Here is an 18,041-nt window from a genome sequence, read left to right on the forward strand (position 1 = left end):
GTCTCATCGTGTGCTTCTTCGTCCCACCCCCATTATCTCCTTGCCCTCCACCTTTTGCCCTGTTCACGTGACTCGTGGTTGTCCCTCGAAGCCCTCTCCCCGTTGGTATTTTTGTGAATATAAGATTGTTCTTCACGGTTCTGTTCAAATATGTTTAAACTTTCCACTGCAGTGTTTTATTCAGTGGTATATTACAACATGCTGTTTTTCTTCCTATTTAAAAGGCTTTTTTCAATTTATTCCACTTCAAAAAAATATTCAATCTCTTACAATTCTTCCTCACTACATGCTCTAAATTAACATTCATTCCACCCCTCCTCCATGATTCTTAAACGGATCGCAAACTTGAAAATCACAATAAACCCAATTTGTTACAAATGTTCGTCTTTCATTAATCGTCTTTCATTAATCAATCATCAAGGTTGCTTCAGCTTTGAGGTTGCTTCATCAAGGTTGCTTCAGCAACATCAAGGTTGCTTCAGCAAAATAAAGCTTCAGCTTTATTTTGTATACAAAAAAAACAACAAAAAAAAACAAAAAAACAAACAAACAAAAAAATCCGCTTTCTAAACTCCCCCCTTACCCCTCCCCTCCAAATCTCCCCCCTTGCCCCTCCCCTCCTAAACTCCCCCCTTGCCCCTCCCCTCCAAATCTCCCCCCTTGCCCCTCCCCTCCTAAACTTCCCCCTTGCCCCTCCCCTCCTAAACTCCCCCCTTGCCCATCCCCTTCAAAACTCCCCCCCAACCCCCGCCCTTCAAATCTGCCCCCCCCCTATCATCCCCCTCCAATTCTCCCCCCTCCCCCCTCCTCATCAAAGCTGCCTCCTCCCCACTTCGTCTCCCTTCTATCTCATACCTCCAACTCCCCCAACCTTCTACTTTCCTCTGCCCCTCCTCAAACAACACCTCACTGTGCCTCATCCCATCACCATCAAACCTTTCATCCTCCTCATTCTTCCCTTTCTTGTAACTCTTCTGTAATCTCTGACACACTATCAACTGCTCTCCCTACCTCCCCCTCTCATCATTCATCTGACCCTACCCCTCCCCTCCCCTGTCCTGCATCCGATGCTCCCCCTCTCTCCTCATTAACGGTATGGACCTCAAACATCCGGGGCCTTCGCTCAAACCTGATTGATCTCTCCATTCAGGTTGCTTCTGACAATCCAGACTTGATCTGCTTAACAGAAACTTGCCTCCTTCAAGATGTCTCTGATTCCTTAATATCTTTTCCAGGTTACTCCCTCCTCCGGTATGATAGACCTGAGCCTCATCCTGGTGGTGGAGTTGCTATCTTTATCAAAAACTCTCTTCCTCACTCTCCTTGCACTGCCCTCTCTCCACCCCACCACCAGGAGTACCTCTGGCTACGGCTTCCTCTCCGCTCCCACCTTTTGTTCATATGTGTTCTGTACCGTCCTCCAAACAGTGATGACTCCATCTACATCTCACTGTCGGACAACATGGACCAACTTATATCAACTCTTTCAAATGCTCTCTTCCTCATATGCGGCGACTTCAACTGTCAGCATGCCAGCTGGCTGGGTGTGGGTTCCTCTCTCACCAGCCATGGCACCTCAGCAAAGGACTTCTGCGACTCATTGAGACTGACACAATCTGTCAATTTCCCGACCTGGATCTCAGTCAATGGAGTATCTTCTCTTCTTGACTTGGTTATGACAAACTTCCCTGCAAATGTCTGCTGCTCTTCTTCTGCTCCAATCGGCTCATCTGATCATGTGCTTGTTAAAGTGGACATCTCTCTGGCCATTCCCAGAGAGCCTCCTCAGCACCGGCGAGTCTGGCATTTCACTCAGGCTGACTGGCACAGTCTGCAAGCAGCCATCAATCATCTGGACTGGTCTCCCATCTTTACTGCCTCTAACATCAATTCTTCCTCTTACATCAAAGCGTCTTTGGGCTTCCTGAAAAGCGCTATATAAAATAAATGCATTATTATTATTATTATTCCTGGGAATTCTTCCAAAGAAAACTGCTCTCTCTCATGCACAGATTTATCCCATCTCGTCTTCAGTTGTCTTACCCTTCCTCCCGTCCATGGTACACTGAATCTTGTGGTGAGGCAGTTGCCCTGAAACAACTTGCCTTTGCCTCTTGGAAGGCAAATCCAACTGAAGGCAATGTCAGTTCCTTCCACCAAGCTCGGAACAAGTGTGTGTCTACCCTCAGGAGTGCCAGGAAGCACTATCTCTCCTCACTCAAGAATGAACTCTCAAACCTGTCTCCTTCCTCCAAATCCTGGTGGCGTCTGGTCAAATCCATTTCTGGTGTTTGTTCCCCCTCCATCCCCTCCCTTACCTCAAATGGCTACACAGTTGACACCGCACGTGACAAAGCCGAATGCCTCAACTCTGTGTTTGCCTCAAAATCTTGTGTCCCAAACCCATCTCTCTCTGTTCCCACCTTACCCAGTCGAACCCAACTGCTCCTGGACTCTGTGTCCTTCTCTCCTGACAAAGTGGAGAAGTTTTTGTCAAACATCGACTCTGATTCTGCAACTGGACCAGACGGCATCAGCCCAAGGGTCTTAAAATCCTGCTCTGCCACTCTATCTCACCCTCTCTCTGTTATTTTCACCGTCTCTTTTGCTCAAGGTCATCTGCCAGCATCTTGGAAATCAGCAAGCATTACCGCTTTTCACAAAAAAGGTGCAAAAACAGACCCTTGCAACTACAGACCAATCAGCCTGCTCCGAATTATCAGTAAAGTCATGGAATCCATCATTGTTTTGGATATCAAATCCTTCCTCTTCTCCAATGGCTTGATCTCTGATCATCAATTTGGATTCACACCAGGTCATTCTACTCTGGACATGTTGCTTCTGCTGTCTCAACAATGGATGGAGGTCCTCAATGCCAAACAGGAAATCAGAGCTGTCTCCCTCGACATATCACGTGCCTTCGATACGGTCTGGCACCCCGCTCTACTCACCAAACTCTCCTCCTTTGGTATCCATGGAAATCTCCACACATGGCTTGTGGACTTCCTCTCTGGTCGTAGTCAATGTGTGGCCCTGAATGGGTTTCTCTCATCTCCCCTTCCTGTTCTGGCTGGAGTTGCCCAAGGTAGTGTTCTGGGCCCTGTGCTATTTCTGGTCTTCATCAATGATCTCTCCGACTCTCTGGAAAATCCTCTCTATCTCTTTGCTGATGACTCCCCTCTATGCTGCTCCATTCCTCATCCCTCAGATCGGCAGTCTGCAGCCTCCTCACTCTCTGCAGACCTGGACAAAGTCACAGACTGGTCAAACAAGTGGAACATGCCTTTCAATCCTGACAAATCTCACACTCCTACTATGTCTCTCCGAAAAGACCGACTGGAAAACCCTCCCATCTACTTTTTCAACAATCCCCTCCAAGAAGTTCTGTTGCTCAAGCTTTTGGGTCTCACTATCTGCCATGATCTTTCTTGGGAAAACCACATTTCCAAGCTGGCCTCCAAAGCCAGTCGCCGACTGGGCATCCTCCGTCGTGCGAAGTCCTTCCTTTGCACACCTGAGCTCCTCAGCACATACAAGGCTTTCATCCGCAGCTCAATGGAATACTGTTCCCCCCTCTGGGCCGGTGATCCTGCCTCACACCTAGCTCGGCTTCACGCTGTTGAATCCAAAGCTTTCAGAATCATTCGAATCTCCTGCGATGAAGCTAAATCCGAGGGCCATTGACTCACTCACCCCAGGCAGGTTGGTGGTCTTTCTATCTTCTACCAACTCCTCTCCAGCCTTGCTTCCCCAGCTCTCTCTGTGCTCTGTCCCCCAAATATTCCTACAGGTCGCACAAGATCTGCCAGCAACCCTCTTATGGTTAAACTGCCAAAGTCTAGGCTCTCTGCTGACCTTCACTCTTTCATTCCTCTTTTCTCCCGCCTCTGGAACAAACTCTCCCACTCCCTTCAATCCCACCCCTCCCTCCAGGTCTTTAAAACAGCTGTTCACCACCATCTCTTATCTTCCCCCATCCAAAACCTTCATTTTTTCTACCCCTGCTAATTCACCCCAAATACACTTTTTTGAAATTCCAACTTCTTTCCTGGAAGTCCTGGCAGTGTCCATATGTTTTATACCTCTCCCACCTCCCCCCGAGCCCTCTCCCTCCCACATTACTCTCGATGTCCCTGCTCTCAAATGTTGTGTTTGTGTCCTTCCCCCTCTCTCCCCATCTTGTCTACCGCTCCTCTTGTTTTGTGTTTTATGTGTCGGTTTGACTTTTTGTGTGATTAATGTTAGCTCTTTCACGAGCCTCGAACTTGTGTACAAAAAAGAAAAAAGAAAAGAAAAAAAGCCCGACAAGGATGGGTCTAAAAGTCATTGCAGCACAGTATCACACCCTCTGTTCGTGATACATACATATACATATACATATACACACACATACATATATATATATATACATACACATTGTGCAACAGGCAGCACAAGTCCTTATCTTGCATACAAATTAATTTACCAACTTATGATCTTCCAAAGTAGAACCTTTTTAAGCAGGCATGACAACAATGATTTGGGATGGGAATTGGCATTTAAACAATGGCCTATTGAACTCATGTTCTCGTTGGACACCTTACCCTGTCTGTCTCCCTGCCTTCAACATCACGAAGCTGTCCCAAAAGTCTCTCCTTCTCCTGCAGGTTGTCTCCATGTAAACGGGTGAGTCGTGAAAATTCCAGGTCCTTGCGATGCAGGGAGTCCTTAAGCTGGAGTGTGGTGGCGTGTGTGAAGAGCAACACAAACAAGCGTGGGATTAGATGGATGATGAAGAAAAATAAAAATGCAAGATAAAGTGGATATTGGTTCATCACGGAAGGTGGGTGGGTTTAATCATGCAAGCACAAAGTTTTGAGAATAAGTTTGAATAATCAGAATAAATTACCTCCAGCACCAACTTTTCAAGTTGCTGCATGGAACCTTTGCAAGAATTCAGCTCCAAGCATACCTGTTTGGGAATGTCACATAAAATAATCCTGAGAAAAAAAAGTCGCAAGCAGTTTGCATCATGCAGTGTGCATTATGCCCAAGATAACTAGGAGAACACAACGATCACACACATGTTACGTGTGAACAGCGGTACCTTTGTGTTCATGGCATGCAGCTCGGTGTTTAAACGTTCCAGCCTCGTGTGCTCTTTTTGCAACTCCGGCAGAGAAACCACTTGCTTCTTCAACTCCGTTAGCTGACACTACAGGGGCGTGTGGGCCAAAATGATCCGTCGGCGGGTTTCAAGGTGCAGACGAGGGACAATGCTGAGAACAGGGAGGTTGCCGCACGAATATGTTCTGCGTGATGCGGTGAGATCGTTTTAAAACTCACTTGCAGTTTGCCCTTTTCAAAGGCCAACTCATTGTTCGATTCTGTCGCTTCGACCAAAAGCTTTTCGACTCGCTCGTTGTCATTCTGAAAGGCGAGAACAGAAACATCAACGGTCATTCTACACTTTAAGATAACAAAATCTGGTTCACTGCACTATTTGTTTAATCTATCTATAATTCCAGTAATCTCTGTGTGTCTGTGTGTGTGTCTGTGTGTTTGTTTGTCTGTGACCGCTGTTTCTCGACAACCATGGGTCCGATATACTTGAAACTTGCCAGGTATATTGCTGGGGACCCGAGGATGTGCCTTTTCAAGGTTTCATATTAATCGGAGAAGTAGTTACCGAGCTATGGCGATTTAGCCGTTCGCTTTGGCTTTGCGAATGGACCAAACCATTTCATGTAAATAGAGGGGGGGGGTTGTCACCGTACTCGCAAGCCGTTCGCTTTGGCTTTGCGAATGGACCAAACCATTTCATGTAAATAGAGGGGGGGATATAATTTTAGATATATATATAGTACGGGCATGCCCTAGTATATTAAACACAACCAATCATGAGGCCTTTCGCCTCACCTTCCTCTGGGCTGCAATGTTCTCGAAACACTGTTGCTCGCCAACAACCTTTGCCATTTCTTGGTTCATCTGCAAACAAATTATCATATAAAAGTTCTGCATTGATGATCAGCAGTTTCATCTGAATGTGAGTTCCCTTACAGGGAAGTTCAACGTAGGAGGAGGCCATTACGCCCATCAAAGTCTGTGCTATGATTGCCAACCTATGGATGTTTGTCCGTGATCTCTCCTTTAAATGCTCAGCGTCAAGTGGAAAAGCAGCACGTTTTTAAGTATTTGGTATGACTCGGGCCAGGGTCGGATTCGAACCGCCGACCTCCCAGATTCAAAAGCGGATGACGACTATGATGCCACAGAGTCTGGCCAATGGTTCAGTCCCAGTACGGTAGGCAAAACCCAGGAAAGAGAGTTTATAAAGCGTTTAACCACACAGCTGAGTACACACCTCACGTGCCTCACGCTCAAGGTGGGCGATAGTACTCTGCAGCTGCTCTTGCCGTGCCATGATCAGATTCTTGGCTTCCCTCCACGCCACCTTACGCCGCTGCCTGCAGGAAACATTGTATTAAGGTTGAAGAAAACGACAACACATCCTTTGGCCCAAACAGTTTTTTTTTAATGCTCCAGGTTGAAAAGACATAAAACAAAATGGTAATCGGAGTTTTTCTATGCCTAAGATGTGGAACTTTACACCTGTTCAAGCTAGACTCGGTGGCAAAATGGTTAGACAGTCCGCTCTGAGTCTGAGAGGTCAGTGGTTCAATTTAGGCCCTGGCCAAGTCATGGTACTTCTTTTACCTCTTTTTTGAAGCTATTTAAAGGATAAACCAGAGATGTACCCCATAGGTTGGCATCAATGGGGAGGAGGCAATTGCTCTGCTAAATGCGGAGAGAATATACATCATAAAAGATGACATTATTGTTACCCAGTGCTCCCTAATTCACGGAAGTGACATCACTTCCCCCAAGCACAGTGGCTGTGTTTGTCAGAAGTATACTTCAGTGTGGCCTCATGTATTTGTCTACGTGTGTGAGCGATTTGTGTGGCAGCTCCTCCATGAGCCTTATATACTGTACACAACCAAAAAAACAAAACGACTCCTTAATTAATGTGTAAGTGAAACAAGTATCTCTGCGACGACAGCCTTCCAAAGGTTGAATACAATTTGCCAATATACATATTCATGTACGTCCCCCCCCCCGCATAGACTCATCACGACCACTTTAACTTTCCGCTCTGCACGGTTCAAACGCTTCCCATACATCTCTGTGCGAAGGTGAGACAATTCATCTTCCAGCTCCTTGGACCGATCATTACCGCTCTCATTACTGAGCTTGATCTGCTGGCTCTGTACCCCCATCGCTCGCTCCTCCTGAGAAAATAAAGGCCGTTTTGGGGATAGAAGATACCACAGGGCAAAAACCGGAGCAATTTTGTACAGTCATGAACAAAGAAAAAAAAATGTACACATTTATGGAAAATAAATATTTAATGTTAATGTTAAGAGGATTTTGTTTTACCATTTAATGCATAATCTACCTGTGTTACACAAAGCATCACCTTTTTGCAAACTAGACGCTTGAATTTCTCATTGTGAACATTCAGTTAAAAGAAAAGAAAAGAAAACTTCCGGCATCTCTCGGAATGATCCCAACATTTTATACCTGTCACTTTCCAAGTATTGCCATTTGAGTAAAGCATTTTATTGCAAGAAGAGGTTTCAGGATATTTACAGCATCTCGTCGGTGTTGTTCCTTGTCATCAGAAACATTATGCAACCGCAAGCGAATATACAGATGTGATAATGCTGCAATGTTATTACCATGGCCTTCGAGACGACACGTTTCAGAGTGATAGATGCACCGATCAAGCCTGTATTAGTTTGTCATTGAAAGACGTAAACGAGATGAGGCCTTGGTGTTGCCATCTCTAATATCGACCTCTTTCACGATGGCAGCCACTGACGATTATCATAAAAACGGCCATTACACTTGTAACTGTTTTTTCCTCAAAAGTTCGAATGTCGCCCCTCCCCATAGGTTGGCATCCTCCCATGTTCTGTAATGATGAAAAATCTCGAAATAAAGATGTAAATTCTCCAGTCTCATAAAGTCACTCAAACATTGTTGTTGAATGGCAGCCACAACTACAGAAGAGGCAAACAAATGATGGTATTTGGCTAAAACGAGATTATTATTTATGTACAACTCCTAATTGCCTCCACCGCCGATGGTGGGCGGATGTTATGTTTTCACCCATTTGTCAATCTGTGAGCAGGATATCTCAAAAAGTTATGGACGAAATAGGACGAAACTTGGTAGACAGCTTGGGTGTGTGACAAGGACGAATTTATTAGATTATCTTTTTCATCATTTATTAGGTGAAGATGCAGATACCATAATTTTTTAAAGTTGTTCTTCACAATCGAGAGATAGGGCCAAAAACGCTATTGCATGATTTCTCAAAAAGTTGCGGACGAGTTATGACAAAACTAAGTGGATAAGTTGGGTAGATTTCAGTTCAGGTCCGGATCAAGATCTGGCGTATCAGTGGGCTACCAACCTTGAACTGTTCAGACTGGCAGAGGTATGTGCTCTACCAAGTGCCGTTCTAGTTCATTGTTTTTTGGTGAGGATTATTGATTGCGTACAGTATAAAACACTGAATTTCAACTCATCCAATGAAGCAATGTGAGATTATTAATGTGTCAAAGTTATTTCACTTATACCAAGACTAAAAGCATCGAAGAACAGGCAGAACGAAACAATATCCAACTGACTGCTGCATAAATAGGATCAAACTCGCAAATCAGTCCAATTTATGACGTTTGGGATTGGTTGGATGTCCCTTAACCCTGATTACAGTTTGGTGCCTCCTTGGCATTGACAAGACGAGATTACAGATGTGTTTGACTGGAACCGCGTCAATCCATACCCACATTAAAAAGGTCTGAAGCTCAATCGGGGTTCTTGGTGTCTATTCAGCCAATTTTCCTCCTAAAATGTTCCAGCAGTTCTCAATCATTTTGAGGTAAGAGTTGCTTCCATGATAGGTGCAAATTCCAGTATCAGGCATGGTATCAGGTAAGTCGTTCACCTCAATTGGGAGAATGGGCATCAATTTTATGTTATCAAAATCAGCTTCACAGGACGGCCATGCTATATGGCGCAAAATCCTGTTGCAAGATGTGGGTTTTTTGGCCCCTACCAGAAATCAAGTGATCCTGGATAATCGTACTCGATTTCTCTTCTAGGACGTGGATGTAACACTGAGTTTTTGTTGTGCCAGAAAAAAAAACAAAAAAAAAAACAGCGAGTGACATTATAGTTGAAAAGGAATCCACATACAAACTGTTCTCTAGATGCCAGCAGGTACCCCTTATGCAGGCATGGTATAATTATTTGCGGAATGAACTTCTGATGATCTCATCAACACAGGTTGAACCTCGACTTGTTTGTTTCACTAACGTTTCATATCCAATCTGCTCACTCCAGAATCCTTTTCAGGCATGCCATCCTTAATAGTCCTCCCAGGCCTGCTTTAGATTGTGTATTTATTTCCTTTTTTAATATAAGGATCTGGACTCATGGAGGAGCTAAACAACAAAGTGCAGCAGATGCACAAACTACCTAAGGCTATTGGGGGGATTTTTCAATATACAAAGTCAAGGCTCATGGAAGAGCTAGAACAGAGAATGGATCAGGCCGCAACATAACAAAAGGAGGGGGGATTAACAGGCATAGAAAAGATCATGGTATTGGATTACTGACGATTTGAGATTGTGATGAACAGCTGTCTTGAAGACCTGGAGGGAAGAATGAGATTGAAGTGAATGTGGAAGATGGTTCCACAAGCGGGAAAAAAGAGAAATGATTAGTGGAAGTGGGCAGTGGTTCTGGATATATACACACCCGGAGAACAAAGTGAGGAACAATGGACCAGAAAGGTTGATGATGAAGGTCTGTCGCAGACGCGCAGGCGCTTTGAACATTTAATCACGATATTTTGTTTTTCAGGAGGAACGAGTGGTTATGATAAATTACACCCTGCCAATTTATGGCAGTTATTAAAATGTTGCACAAGTGGATAACACATTGACATTTATGACTTAGGCTTTTGCTTTGCTAGTAGGACACAGCTTCTGTACGCCTTGGCCTTGTCCCGGCACGCAAAAGCTATGGGCCAGCCTTCTCATCCGCCAGACAAGGTATACACAAACCCGTGAGATCATGGAAATGTCGCGTGGCAGAGAAACAGTAAAATCCCAATTTAAACTCCAAAGGAAGATTGAATATCGATGGAGGATGGTGCTTGCCTTCAGTGAGTGAATAGCTTGTTGTGCTGCTGCAAGTTCAGCCTGGAGTCTGTCTTTGTTGACTTTGACTTGTGACAGGTCCAGCTGGATTTTCTTTGGAAATAATAAGCAGGTGATGGAAGAGGAAATACAGTCAGACAAGAGGCAGAAAATGACTGGTAAAGTGTGCTCAAGTGTGAAATAAACAGAATGGAGACTGAGATTATGAATAAAACGTTTTGACCTGTTTTTCCTTCTCCAGGTGCATGATGGTACGATCTTTCACATCTGCAAAAGCGTGTACAAAAAAGGAGCAGATGTCCATTTTGCAGTAGCAAACAAATGCAGGTGCCCATCTGGTAAGAATTGACTTCAAAAGCACAAACGCATGTCAGATGAGGCCCAAATAGTGCGTTATATTCTTCCGCCAATTATTAATTATTGATCCCATTATAATCCATTAGGCCTAAACAAGGTGCTGTATACCATTGTCAGCGATGACACCCTCCACTCTTTTCTGCAGTTCAGTCACATGACCTTTTTCTTCAGATAAGCCATTCTGCGCTAATCCAAGCTCTTCGCGTACCGCATCAGATGACATATGCAGCTCCAGAATCTGCCAACGGATAAAGCACAAATGGCTTCCTTCAAAATAATAACATTAATCATAACTAGAAATGCACTCAGTAGAGAGCATGCCTCCGCCTGGTTGGCCATATCACTCAATGGTGAAGAATCACTTAATAAATTATACTAGCCGGATCCGGATCTGGATCTTCACGAAAATCGAATCGATTCTTCCTTGTCACACACACAACCTGTCCAACAAGTTTTGTCCAAATCCATCCACAACGTTTTGAGATATCCTGCTATGTATAGTTTTTGGCCCCATCTCCCAATGGTGAAGAATCACTTAAAAAATTCTAGTAGCCGGATCCGAATCCGGCTCTTCACCAAAATTTAATAATTTCGTCGGTGTCACATACGATACATCTCTGCCAAATTTCGTCTGAATCCGTCCACATCTTTTTGAGATATTTTGTTCACTAACGGACAGACCGACAGACAAATGGACAGACAGACAGGGGTGTGAAAACATAACCTCCATCCACCTTTGGTGGCATCATTCAATGAGGTGGCATCCACCTCAATCATCATCATTATTCATGAAATAAAAATCTGATATTCTTGACGAGCATAAAGATACTTAAACAGTGTTCACCAGTGGCTCACTCTCAGTAGAACCCACCTGCTCTTTCTCAGCCACCACGGATCTTTCCATTTCATTGACACGTTCTAACAGGACGTCGTGAGATTCTTTAACAGCAAATCGCCGATCTGACTCCCGTGACAGTTCATTCTTCAGCTGCATGACATTAGCCATATATTTTGAAAACTATTTATGTCAATAATATACGTCCTTCCATATAAAATAAGGCTCTGTAAGTGTATGTACGTCTGATCATTATAGAATGGAAACCAGCTGGGCCAATCTCCACCAACTTTTGCATATGCGCTCGTGGTACCCATAGTCAGGTCATGGGCCTAAAATAATCCCCTCCCCCACAAGGGTGGGGAGTTGACTTACGATTTTCCCATGTACATGTGGCCCAGTGCAAGTGCTTTACTGACCCCTGCTGGAGATAAGGAGGATTACTAGCCCTGGTACTCTATTCTGCCACCTCCCCACCATCCTCCCTCCACCACCCCTTCTACCAATGTCACTCCCAGAGGAAGCCGCTGGTTCTGGTCCTCAAAATTAACTGCAAATTAAATAATTTCATCATAAGAAATGTTTTAGGTTGGCTTCTGCAGCATCACAGCTCATGATACTGATATTTATGCCACGACAAATCCCATTACTATCCTTATATGTCCAATGCCTGCTAATTTATTTATAATAATCCATGTAAAAGTAAGTTCACAGCTCCTGATAGCCTCGCCCTGCGTGTGATGTAGGTAAATGTTCCTCGATGAACGTTAGATCATTGCATGTTACACAATATATGTATATATATATGATATATATATATATATGATCACAATTGTGATATTTCATTCAGGAAGCGTTACGGGGCACAAAAGGTTGGGCATTTTCATCTCACCTGCTGAATTTGCTTCTCCAGCCGTTTCACCATCTTACTCTGTTTGTCTACCATATGAACCAATTCACCCTAGCAAAAAATGAAGCAAACAGACAACTTAGCAACCCCAATAGCTCAGGCTGCAATCTGCAAAACTGAGCAACACTGAGCACCTTAGAAGCGGTTGCAACATCAAGGACCGAGGTGAGGTGCTTGCATTCGTCCCACAATTCATCTCGAGTGCGTTCAGCATCAGCGAGGCACAGTGAACGCTCTGCAAGACTCGATCGCAGCTCCGACACATCATCATGCAAGGAGCGTGCTCTCTCTGCACCACAGGCCATACAAATGAATGCAAAATAAACGTCTGCATTGGAGATAAGCATTTAAATTAACAGGATATCTACAAAAACATAGGCTGTGATTGATGCTCTTTTAATAAATTTCAGTCTATTTTATCAACTGCCAAAAAAATGATTAGTTTTACGTTTTCTTACAATTTTACAAGAGACGCTGTGCTGAAACACTCAACTGGAAAACAAGGTCATGGCTTCTTTAGATGGGGAAGCTGTGTGGTTAAGATTCATACCCAAGGTATTGCACCATATTAGTCAAATGTTTGGCAAAAAATAATCTTGATCAATGTCCAAAAAACATGTCGTTTATCAGACACAACTTCACTTTAGCTTCATCAACTTCACATTCAAATCCATCGTGCAAGTGTTATTAAACACTAACTGCACATCGGTGCATTGCTCACCTTTCGTAATAACTGCTTCTTGCTCTCTTTCCACCTTCAGCCGTGATACTGCCATCTTAACGCCATGGACAGCGCTCTCCACACGACAAACTCGGCCAACCAATGTCTCATATTCCTTCCAGTATCCCTGTCCATCACTGCCGAATGCCTGCCGTGCACGTACAGGGCTCGCGAAACTCGCTTCCTTCCCTGGAGCAGGTTCCAACTCCGTAAGGTTAGTGCTCACTGGCCCAAATATCAAGTTTGTGGGCCAAAACTCTAACTCGGCCAAGTCTCTTGCGAGACACTCTGCCTCAGTTTCGACCGCCGCCAGCCGTAAGTTCAGAACTTCGCTTGCCTCTGGTGTTGCGGTTTCGACCGAATGCAATGGGGAAAGAGAAGGGCGAGCCATACTCAGCAAGGCTCTTCTTTGTATGCTGCTGAGGTATCTTTGAATCAATGAATGTTCCGATTACATCAGCTATTGTAACATCTGAAAAATCTGGACCTGCAAATGCAAAAATAAAAACTACAAAGCATCTCAAAATGCAAAGCCCATCCGCATTCGCTTTGTATTCAGTCTTCCATTTCTTCCGTATGCTAAAAATGACAAAAACAGCAAATATATATATATAGTATATGAAAATTGACAATTTTATGCAGCCTTTACTTTTGAGCTTTTGATATTAAAAAAAAAACAATCAGCTTCTAGCTTTTAATTAGTGAACCAATTCAGTGACCCAATCTAATATGCAAATTCTTTAAAATCCAGGTCAATCGGACAAAAATTGATGATTTTACGCAGCCTTGACTTTTGACCTTTTGATATAAAAAAAAAAACTATCAAAAACTATCAGAAAAACAATGATATTTAAAAAACTATTTTTTTTTGTATACAAGATCGAGGCTCGTGTAAGAGCTAACATTGATCACAAAAAGACAAACCGACACACAAAACATACAATAAAGGGAGCGGGAGACAAGATGGGGAGAGACAGGGAAGCACACAAGTACAGCAGCAGGGGACATCGGGAGATCTATGGGAGGGAGGGGGCTTGGGGGGAGGAGGCGTGGGAATGGGGGAGGGGGTGGGAGAGGTATAAAACACATGGACACTGCTAGGACTTCCAGGAAAGAAGTTGGTGGTATTTCAAAAACAGTGGATCTGGGTTGAATTAACGGGGGTGGAAAAGATCAAATTCAGCATACCCTAATTATGTTAAAAAGTGAGCTTCACAACTTTTACCCCAAAATGCACCTAGAAGCTTATACATTGCCCTTTTCCATAAATCCGTCTTGTCTATATGCTGAATTCGATTAACCCAGTTCCCAAGCCGAATTTTGAGTTTATAATTTTGAGAATTTTGAGGGTTCCTCTGTTGATTCAGCACGACATATGTTGTTCTCCAAGACTGGTAAACCAGAAGCAATGTCACCGACAAGTGATGCTCTTCATTTACATTTGATGCGAGTACACTATCAAGCCATGGTATGGAGAAATGCTCATTGTGCCATACCTGACCTTCCTGCACCTGTGGAAATGGGATGGAAACGTGGTGATTCAGGACTAGAGCCTATTCTGATGTCACTGAGTCCAATCCCAGAAAGTTGCCTCGAGATGATTTGTTGTGCATGCTAGAAGCAATGCAAGACTCGACGCTACAAATGTCCCTATTTAGAGTTGAGGTGCACATCAATGTGTGCCTGTCAGCAATAGAGTGATGATCAGACCCCTTGTATGAATTTGATGTAGTTTGGCAAAACAACATGTGTGACATTCCTGAATGTTTGTGCTTCATGGCCATGTATACTTAATTTTAGAATAAATAATTGTATGAAACATTGTCTTATTAAAACCATCTCCCATTTTATAGTGTCCAATTTCAATATCAGTTTGAATGTCTCTTTCAATATGTCGCCAACCATAATATAGACTAGACGGATTTATGAAAAAAGGCCATGAATAAGATTCTAGGTGCATTTTGGGGTAAAAGTTGTAAAGTTAAAGTAAAAGAGCTGCATGTATACACATGATATATAAATGCTTGTTCAAAGAAATTGTCCAAAAATGGCAATTTGGCGGCCATTTTGTTAATGCCAATTAGAAGGTCAAAAACTAAAAATTTGGCTTGGGAACCGGGTTAATCGAATTCAGCTTACCCTAATTATGTTAAAAAGTGAGGTTCCCAACTTTTGCCCAAAAATGCACCTGACATTCACATTTCTCAGAAATCCATCTATACTTAGGCAGTTAAGACCGAAAAATAGGGCGTATCGTTCATTTTTTCAGGAAAGCACCAAATTTGGCACAGATGTAGTATGGACCTATACAATTGTTTTCCTGAGGGGCGCCCAAAAATTCAGAACCCCTGGTGGCCGCCATATTGAATTTCAACATGACCGCCCTCTGTGACCTATTTCCCTCAACAACTTCTATACTATGAGCGATAACACCACAGTTCCAGTGTCTTACCCCATATTTTCATGGTCTCTGAATCCAATGGGATCAATTGCATAAAGATTGGCATCCATCATCTTTAATTTCAAGATGGCTGCCATGGTGTTTCCATTTTCCTTGAATCTCTCATAGTATTTTAGGTAAAATTTCAATTCCAAGTGATACACATTGTTTTATTGGTCTCTGATAACAATGGAATAAAAACCACCTTTAGAGGCCATTTTTCCCCGCAAGCGGGGGTTGGCCTTTTTCGGGGACCGTGGTTGTTGTTGTTTTTCGGTCCCCTTTTTGAAGCAATGTTTTACGGCCGGATGCCCTTCCTGCCGCCAACCCTTTTTGTCGCCTTTTACGACAAGCAGGGAATTACCAGTGAACTGGTACTCAATCAATCTGATAACATGGAATGGTATTAATTAATCAAAGTTACACACAGTTACAGTTTTAACTTAAAATATTTTGGGCACTTGAAAGGTGGAGGCTCTCGCACAGACACGTAGTACGACAAGCACTGTCCATCGCAGTCACACAGTGATGTGCAGGGCAGATTTGCCCTGGAGCATTTACAGTTGCCTTTACAGGCTGACTTACAATGGCAGCTTGTAAGCTCTGAACATGCCTCCTGTATCAGTGGTATTGTGGTCCAAATCGGTGTCCAAGAAGTCCCTGTTTTCATCCAGCCCCAATCAGCTGGTGATGGAAGTTCTGGGTAGGGCACAAGTGCCTGACTCCATACGTGTCCAGCCTGAAAACATGCGCGTTTTAGGTGTTGTTCGAAGGCGTCTGCTGTTGGGGGAATGTGATCAATTGTTCTTGCCTTCTTCGTGAACAAGTGTCGGCGCATGTCATTCACTGTCTTTATCTCGGTAGTCCGGTCATAGAGGATGGCAACATATCTTTCTATGCTCTGTAGTTCCATAGTAATAGCGTCCACAGATGGCCTATAAGCGAGAGCATGAAAGGTCTGCGTGATGCCGGGGTATGCCTCCCAAGCCTTCCAGGCTGTCTTTTTCCCAATTTGGGCAAAAAATGACACTGTGTCGCAGCCAGTGAAGGCATGAAATAATGGCAAAGACTCGGACTTCCTGCGGCCAAGGCCGGTGGCAATTTTATGGATGGCAAGGTAGTGGTAGCTTTTACCAGTGCCAATGGCAATCCAGAGTTCCTCCACACCGTGTGCCTGGTAGGTAAAGTAGTGTGCTATTGCCAAGACCACAATATCAGAATCTACAGTTCGAATCAATACCCGTTTTCTCCCCTTTTTCACGGCATCCAGGACATTTTTTTGGATTTTTTGAATTTTCTGAATTTTTGGGCGCCCCTCAGGAAAACAATTGTATAGGTCCATACTACATCTGTGCCAAATTTGGTGCTTTCCTGAAAAAATGAACGATGCTTCCTCTTAACTGCCTAACTACTAGTCCATCAGTGATGGAGGTAATTTATCTTCATCTCCTCCTCCTTTATAAGGGGTAATGGCCGATGGCACCAAGCTCCTGCTCTGCGTTGATCACGATATTCTCAGCAAACTCTCTCTACTCTCCAACCACCCCCACCTTAGTGATATCCCTCCTCACACAATCCTCCCATCTCAACCACGGTCTACCTCTTTTCCTCCTACCTTGCTCTTTTAACCTATCCGCTCTCTTTGCCATTATCTCTTCCGGCATCCATACCGTCCATCTCAGCCGGCATTTCACCAATCTCGCCGTCAAGTTCATCAACACACCAATCTCTCCCCTCCGTTCATCCATTCTCCTTCTATCCACTCTATTCACTCCCACAATCCTCCTGTCCCAGTTGTTCTCGCAAACCTGCAGCCTCTGTTGTTGTCCATCCTGTCAGCGCCATCTGTCAGACTTTACAGTCTTTACATCCAGACTGTAAAGGTAGGCCGGCATTTTACAAGACAACATAACCTTTCCTTTCAATCTCCTTGAAATATTTTTGTCTGCCATTACACCCTCCACCCTCCTCCACGCATTCACACCCACCTGAATCCTCCTCCGCACATTGCCTCTGACTTACCATCCCCGGTCACTGTTCCACCCAAATACAACAACAACAACATGCATTTTAAGGCCATTTTCCCTGCTAGAGCGGGGGTTAGCCGTGCGGTCCCCATGACAATCTTCTCCATTTTGCCCTATTTTCTGCATCTCTCCTTGTTAACCCCCTTGCCCGCATTTCTTCTTCCACCATCTTTAGCCAAGTCTTTCTCGGTCTTCCCCGTCCTCTACTTCCTTCTACATTAATTTCCATCACTCTTCTCAACCAGTCACTTTCATCCTTCCTCAACACATGACCAAACCATCTCAACCTGTTCCTCTTCACAGCATCAATCACAGGCAATATTCCCATCATCTTTTGCAATTCATCATTTGTCTTCCTCTCTCTCAACGATACTCCACACATCCATCGACCCATTCGCATTTCCACCCTTTCCAGCCTTCGTTGCTGCTCTACGTTCATTACCCATGTCTCGCTCCCATAAATCATAACACTTCTCACACATGCAGCATACACCTTTCCCTTCAGCTTTAGCGACACTCTCCTCCTCATCAGCATGC

The 18,041-nt window shown here is 44.0% G+C and overlaps 1 protein-coding gene across 5 annotated transcripts in view; it reads right to left on the reverse strand.

Annotated features, from left to right (window-relative positions):
* Positions 1-18,041, reverse strand: part of CCDC150 (coiled-coil domain containing 150) — a 37,214-nt gene that overhangs the window by 17,594 nt on the left and 1,579 nt on the right. For 2 of the 5 annotated variants that reach the window (XM_078775606.1, XM_068112155.2), the window contains exons 2-16: positions 16,063-16,216; positions 13,038-13,524; positions 12,451-12,605; positions 12,299-12,367; positions 11,443-11,559; positions 10,680-10,809; positions 10,438-10,481; positions 10,215-10,307; positions 7,162-7,271; positions 6,344-6,446; positions 5,899-5,967; positions 5,326-5,409; positions 5,087-5,194; positions 4,889-4,951; positions 4,584-4,712 (exon numbers count right to left, since the gene is read on the reverse strand). In XM_078775606.1, the coding sequence (XP_078631732.1) occupies positions 4,584-4,712; positions 4,889-4,951; positions 5,087-5,194; positions 5,326-5,409; positions 5,899-5,967; positions 6,344-6,446; positions 7,162-7,271; positions 10,215-10,307; positions 10,438-10,481; positions 10,680-10,809; positions 11,443-11,559; positions 12,299-12,367; positions 12,451-12,605; positions 13,038-13,428 (1,665 nt within the window). In that variant the 5' untranslated portion in view covers positions 13,429-13,524; positions 16,063-16,216. The remainder of the gene's footprint in view (positions 1-4,583; positions 4,713-4,888; positions 4,952-5,086; positions 5,195-5,325; positions 5,410-5,898; positions 5,968-6,343; positions 6,447-7,161; positions 7,272-10,214; positions 10,308-10,437; positions 10,482-10,679; positions 10,810-11,442; positions 11,560-12,298; positions 12,368-12,450; positions 12,606-13,037; positions 13,525-16,062; positions 16,217-18,041) is intronic. The other 3 variants (XM_068112154.2, XM_078775607.1, XM_068112157.2) reach the window with 3 other exon arrangements.

This window comes from Myxine glutinosa, chromosome 4 (assembly GCF_964187855.1).
Source record: "Myxine glutinosa chromosome 4, kmMyxGlut1.1, whole genome shotgun sequence".
Lineage (NCBI taxonomy): Eukaryota > Metazoa > Chordata > Myxini > Myxiniformes > Myxinidae > Myxine > Myxine glutinosa.